Source organism: Acipenser ruthenus, chromosome 11 (genome assembly GCF_902713425.1).
Source record: "Acipenser ruthenus chromosome 11, fAciRut3.2 maternal haplotype, whole genome shotgun sequence".
NCBI lineage: Eukaryota > Metazoa > Chordata > Actinopteri > Acipenseriformes > Acipenseridae > Acipenser > Acipenser ruthenus.
The window spans coordinates 7862870-7869357 of NC_081199.1; the positions used below are offsets into that span (position 1 = coordinate 7862870).

The window sequence follows — 6488 nt, forward strand, 5'->3', positions numbered from 1 at the left end:
AGTGCACAATTATCTGCTGAAACTCCACCGTCTATAGAAAACAAGATCAAATGCAAAGAGCCCAACACCCATCCTTACCTTGGGACTGTAGGTTTTAAAAACTCCTTCATAAATAACTCCATTTTTTACTTTTAACTCACATTTCGTTCCCTAGAAAAGAAAAAAAGTAATGCAAACATCATGTTTCCTACTTTGCAAAAAACAGTGCTACTACAGCTGTTTAACAATTCAAATTTGCTTGTGCAAGACATTTTTTTTTTTTAATATAATTTGGCTAACCTTCTAGAACCACCAAGTAACCTCCCCTAACAAATATGGTACTTACTACAACTGATGTTAGGACATGTACCATCCTCATGTTTGCATAAACCCCATCAAAAGGAATCTGGAAAATGACATTAAAGGGTACACCACATGACTAAAGTGCTGGCTTATAATTATAATGGGACACTGAATTTTTACACTGCTGTGATTGTAATCAAAGGGTATTACATAAACAAAAGGAATTCAGAGCTGAAATGTAACAGGAATACCACAACTCTGTGCTTCTTCCAGATATTCACTCATCTCTGAATTTTAAACGCCAGTATTATTTTAAGTACTTTGACCACAATTACCTCCTAAGCCATCTCCAACAGTAAAACAGACAAAACATTGTACAGTAAACCAACTTTATAGCAGCTGGCAAAATCTATTACAGAAATGTGATATGCAAAATATATAGAAAACATCAATAAGAGATTTGCTAAATCAAATCAGAAATGAGGTTCATGACCCTTCATAATACACAGTATGAAATTACTCTTCTACAAAAAATAATTCACCACTGGAAATTGTTTTTCCCTAGCTAAACTCTTTCCATTTGCAAGGCAGGTTCAGATTTCCACTTAATATGCTGATTCTGCAGAAAATTTGACAAGGTTGATAAAGCAGAAAAATGTGTTAATCATTACGCAGTAGTTGTGGTTTATATATTTTTGCCTTTATTTCCTTTATAAATTCTATTCGTCATATAGGTATTTTTAATTTGATTAGATTGTGCATTTGAAATGGGGTAAATTCAGAATTGAGCATTTTAATTCAGATACAGTGCACATGTGCTGACTGGCAAAATACAGTAGCCAGATAGTATGTTTTGTAAAAAAAAAAAAAAAAAAATTAATTAAAAAAAAGAAAAGTATTTGAAACTGACCAACCTTTACTTGTAAACCAATCTACACCATCTCAAGCAGTACTAAACCCTCTTGTTGAAGGAACAAGATACTGTTTATAATTCCATAGGCAATAATTTGTACCTTTTCCTAAATACAAAAATCGCAGTAAAAGCCTCAGTTGTTTATCTACCCAGCACTTTTTGAAAATAACTTGGTTTTACTAAAAATATAATACATTTACCTTCAGTGAAGCCAACTGGCACATGTTACTTCTCTTTAATTGCATAAGAAAAAGTTGCCGCCTCTTGGCATATGCCCAGTATAAATCAAGACCAAGTGACTCACATGGTAGGGGGGGGCATGGCCTGTTAAATTCTCTATGACCTTATGACCTTGAAGAACAAAGTCCTACGCATACTGAATGGCGTTATACATGCCAGAAATAAACACACCATAGAACTCTGCGAAGGCCATGGAGTGCATTGTACATTATAAACTTGTTTAAATGTTTCAAGATATGTTTTTTCACTTACAGAATTAATAACAATCTGTGCCTTTCAGTAGTCAAATAGGCTAGATATTAAACACAGCCTGAAGCATCTTAATCACCTTTACTGCCAAAAAGTTAAGATTAAAAATGTATACACTTTGTCATTTTTCATATATTTAAAAAAAGAATTGACAGGAGGTTCAAAATTTGACAGCCATAATAAGAGACAATACAGAAAGCAGAACAGTACCTAAACAAAGATTTAACAAGCACATTTTAGCAGTGTGATTCTTCAGAGGATTACGCACAAAGCTCACATTTGTTTTATATTATACACACACTGTTTTTTTTGTATGGCAGTTTTTAATTGCTCAACTGATTCAATTTTGCTCAGCAAAAATTTCAAATAACGGGTCATTTCCAATACAGAATGGACTGGATTTCCATCTGGTAACCCTTGCTGTCATCTCCAAAATTTACAGATCAGACTACATCTCTTCAGTTCGGTGTAGAATGAATTTTAATAAGTTAATAAAAAAAAATAAACTACAATGTGTACTTACCGTAGCTGAGGGAGGACCTTTTCCGCTGTTGCGCCCTCTGAAATATCAAATAAAATGCAATAAGGCACACAATCTTGTCAACTGTATTTATGTACAGTGCCTTGCGAAAGTATTCGGCCCCCTTGAACTTTGCGACCTTTTGCCACATTTCAGGCTTCAAACATAAAGATATGAAACTGTAATTTTTTGTGAAGAATCAACAAGTGGGACACAATCATGAAGTGGAACGAAATTTATTGGATATTTCCAACTTTTTTAACAAATAAAAAACTGAAAAATTGGGCGTGCAAAATTATTCAGCCCCTTTACTTTCAGTGCAGCAAACTCTCTCCAGAAGTTCAGTGAGGATCTCTGAATGATCCAATGTTGACCTAAATGACTAATGATGATAAATAGAATCCACCTGTGTGTAATCAAGTCTCCGTATAAATGCACCTGCACTGTGATAGTCTCAGAGGTCCGTTTAAAGCGCAGAGAGCATCATGAAGAACAAGGAACACACCAGGCAGGTCCGAGATACTGTTGTGGAGAAGTTTAAAGCCGGATTTGGATACAAAAAGATTTCCCAAGCTTTAAACATCCCAAGGAGCACTGTGCAAGCGATAATATTGAAATGGAAGGAGTATCAGACCACTGCAAATCTACCAAGACCTGGCCGTCCCTCTAAACTTTCAGCTCATACAAGGAGAAGACTGATCAGAGATGCAGCCAAGAGGCCCATGATCACTCTGGATGAACTGCAGAGATCTACAGCTGAGGTGGGAGACTCTGTCCATAGGACAACAATCAGTCGTATACTGCACAAATCTGGCCTTTATGGAAGAGTGGCAAGAAGAAAGCCATTTCTTAAAGATATCCATAAAAAGTGTTGTTTACAGTTTGCCACAAGCCACCTGGGAGACACACCAAACATGTGGAAGAAGGTGCTCTGGTCAGATGAAACCAAAATCGAACTTTTTGGCAACAATGCAAAACGTTATGTTTGGCGTAAAAGCAACACAGCTCATCACCCTGAACACACCATCCCCACTGTCAAACATGGTGGTGGCAGCATCATGGTTTGGGCCTGCTTTTCTTCAGCAGGGACAGGGAAGATGGTTAAAATTGATGGGAAGATGGATGGAGCCAAATACAGGACCATTCTGGAAGAAAACCTGATGGAGTCTGCAAAAGACCTGAGACTGGGACGGAGATTTGTCTTCCAACAAGACAATGATCCAAAACATAAAGCAAAATCTACAATGGAATGGTTCACAAATAAACATATCCAGGTGTTAGAATGGCCAAGTCAAAGTCCAGACCTGAATCCAATCGAGAATCTGTGGAAAGAACTGAAAACTGCTGTTCACAAATGCTCTCCATCCAACCTCACTGAGCTCGAGCTGTTTTGCAAGGAGGAATGGGCAAAAATTTCAGTCTCTCGATGTGCAAAACTGATAGAGACATACCCCAAGCGACTTACAGCTGTAATCGCAGCAAAAGGTGGCGCTACAAAGTATTAACTTAAGGGGGCTGAATAATTTTGCACGCCCAATTTTTCAGTTTTTTATTTGTTAAAAAAGTTTGAAATATCCAATAAATTTCGTTCCACTTCATGATTGTGTCCCACTTCTTGTTGATTCTTCACAAAAAATTACAGTTTCATATCTTTATGTTTGAAGCCTGAAATGTGGCAAAAGGTCGCAAAGTTCAAGGGGGCCGAATACTTTCGCAAGGCACTGTAGCTCCCATTTTATGCAGTCATTTCTGTACTAACATAAGAAGGAAGAGAAAATTAATGATTATTTTTTATTATGTTGCATGTGCAAAACTCCAAATCAGGCAATAGTTGCATGGAAATATCTTCCCTGTGATTATCAACGCTTGGCATTAAAACTCCAAGCATTAAGATCTAGGTTTCACTGTAAAATGTCCAGTCACATCGTTTCCTACACCAGCAGCAGTAGAAGAATGTAACACTTTGGTCCACTAATCCAGGTAAATTGCTCCTGGCTGGCAGTAACAAAGTATTCTGCTAAAATCAGATCACTATGTATGGCTAACCCAAGGCATTAGCTCCCTGCTGTTACCATAACATTACATTACACTTTGCTCTGGTTTTCCAAGCAATTTGCTCTCAGCAGGCTGTCATAGTAAATTGGGAATTGTTTTGGAAAGAATACATTTGAATATTTCTCTAGAAATATTGCCAGTGCAATCTTTCTGCTATACCACTAGTTCCACAGCACAGTCTATCATGGAAGACACGTTTTATACTCATTAATACAGTTAAATAATGGCTATTTAAAAAAAAAATAGCACCAGTGGAAAACAACCTAAGATTACCTCTCTGCTGTCCTGCAAAGCACCGCTGATCTAATTTTACTTGAAATTTAAGACGATACATAGTATATCTAAATAATAATAAAGAAAAGCACCTTACAATGTCAGCATTCCGTAGTTTAAAGCCCCAACACTAAGGACAGGCATCAAGCCATTAACCTGTGATCTCCGATTCGTTTTTAAACATTATCTGGTACGATTCGTGATGAATGGCCAATTCTGTAATTTAAGCCCTAGCGTTTCTTTATAGCCCAACATCTTGTATCTAACGCAGCCCACGTGAGTCCTGTCACTCGTGATCGGCCGGGCCTGCCTCTTTCTGCAGAGATTCCAATTCATGACACCGGAATGCAATGCTTAGGTCTAACACAACCTTTCCACCCTGCCGCTATTACAAGCGGGTAATTACACAACACAAAACAGCACGCAGTTGTATTATTTTAAATGGATTCTGAAAACTTCCATGATGATAACTTTGGCAATAAATAAAAATACTGTGCGGTTGTATTTTCATTAATCTAGGATGCAACTTGCAGCATTTATGTAGGCAAAAATACAAGTACAGTCTATATGCCATGGAAGTATTTATTTCACACTTACATATACAGCTAAATACAGTACAGAAGTATACATTTTATATAAAGAAATGTATCTTATTCTGCTACAGACAACCATGCATATCACCACAAAATACTGTCACATTTGTTTTAAGAGATTGCTTAAATTATAAATATGACAGCACTTTTCTGAGGTGTTATTGCACGTTTTATTATAAATTACATTTGTAATTAAAATACATTTTAAATGACAGTGTGTCGCAATCTAGCTGCCCCTAAAGAGACCGGCTGAAAATAGTTTTTTTGTGTGTGTGTGTGTGAAATGTTAGAAGCCATCTGAATGTCACGCATCCTTTAAAAATAAAACAATACAAAATATCGTACATAAATACAAAGTGCGTTGCTGCAGCGATATCACGAAGCGAAACCAAAGAGTGAGCGCGGCCTGGAGAGCTAGGGTAGGCCATGTCGTTATTATAATTATTTACATTCATTTGACAACAATAAAAAAAAACTTTAATTGCCACCCAGACGCGCCCTTAACTGTACCACAGTGTAGAAAAAGACTTGTCAAAAAAACCTAAGCTCAAGGAGGTTCCTCGTGAGCTGTCAGATGGATAGCAGAAATGCACCGACCTGCCCATGTTCTGCCGTCCGCCGCTCCCCCCGCTTCCCCCGGCGCCAGAGGCCGCAGCCGGGCCGCCGCTGCTGCTGTTGCCGGGTTTTCGGTTACCGCCGGCCTGCTTCATTGACATGATGATGATCCCATAAACAAAAACGTATTAACTGTTTTGTGTTCAAAAGAACAGCAAAAAATATTTAAAATAATAATATTACAAATGGTTCAATATAATGTATATATATTATATATATTATTATACAAATTAAAAGAAAAATCTATATTTATGTTTTCTTAAAATGTAAAGTATGCCAATAATTATTGGGTTACTTAATATTAATATTAATTCCTGTTTTAATTGTGTCTTAAATTTATTTAATTGCAATAAACAGGATTTTGAACACTCTCGGTTTCTCTCTTAGTTGCTATCAGCGAAGAGACCAAAACAGTCTGAAAAGAGACAAAAAAAAAACCGCGTATGGATATAATCAGGGCGCAGCGCTGCGTACATACAACTAATTCACCGTTCTGCGCAGTGACAGTTCTCAGGGAGCACAGATTACAAGAAATTGAGTACTTTTTAAAATTAAAACCACTCTCCCTAAAGCTACTTTCGGTTGCCAGTTTATTTTTTGCCGTGTGAACATTGTTCTGACCAGGGGAACTATTTACAGGAAGTCGGAAGATTATGGACACTGGTTGTGCTGTGTCTACCACGTGAGCCGGTAGAAGTGTTCAGTGAGTGACTGTCACAGAAAAAAAACAAAAAAGCAAAGACGTATA

At 37.2% G+C, this 6488-nt stretch overlaps 1 protein-coding gene across 18 annotated transcripts in view; it reads right to left on the reverse strand.

Annotated features, from left to right (window-relative positions):
• The window catches only part of LOC117426750 (ataxin-2-like), a 29378-nt gene extending 23218 nt beyond the window's left edge, over window positions 1-6160 (reverse strand). For 13 of the 18 annotated variants that reach the window (XR_004663925.2, XR_004663932.2, XR_004663930.2 and 10 more), the window contains exons 1-4: window positions 5723-6160; window positions 2208-2244; window positions 326-385; window positions 79-150 (exon numbers count right to left, since the gene is read on the reverse strand). Coding sequence is in view for 6 of the 18 variants with exons in the window: in XM_034925330.2 (XP_034781221.2) it covers window positions 79-150; window positions 326-385; window positions 2208-2244; window positions 5723-5841 (288 nt within the window). In the remaining 12 variants the exon portion in view is untranslated. The remainder of the gene's footprint in view (window positions 1-78; window positions 151-325; window positions 386-2207; window positions 2245-5722) is intronic. The other 5 variants (XR_004663933.2, XR_004663931.2, XM_034925333.2 and 2 more) reach the window with 1 other exon arrangement.
• Window positions 6161-6488: the final 328 nt, after the last annotated feature.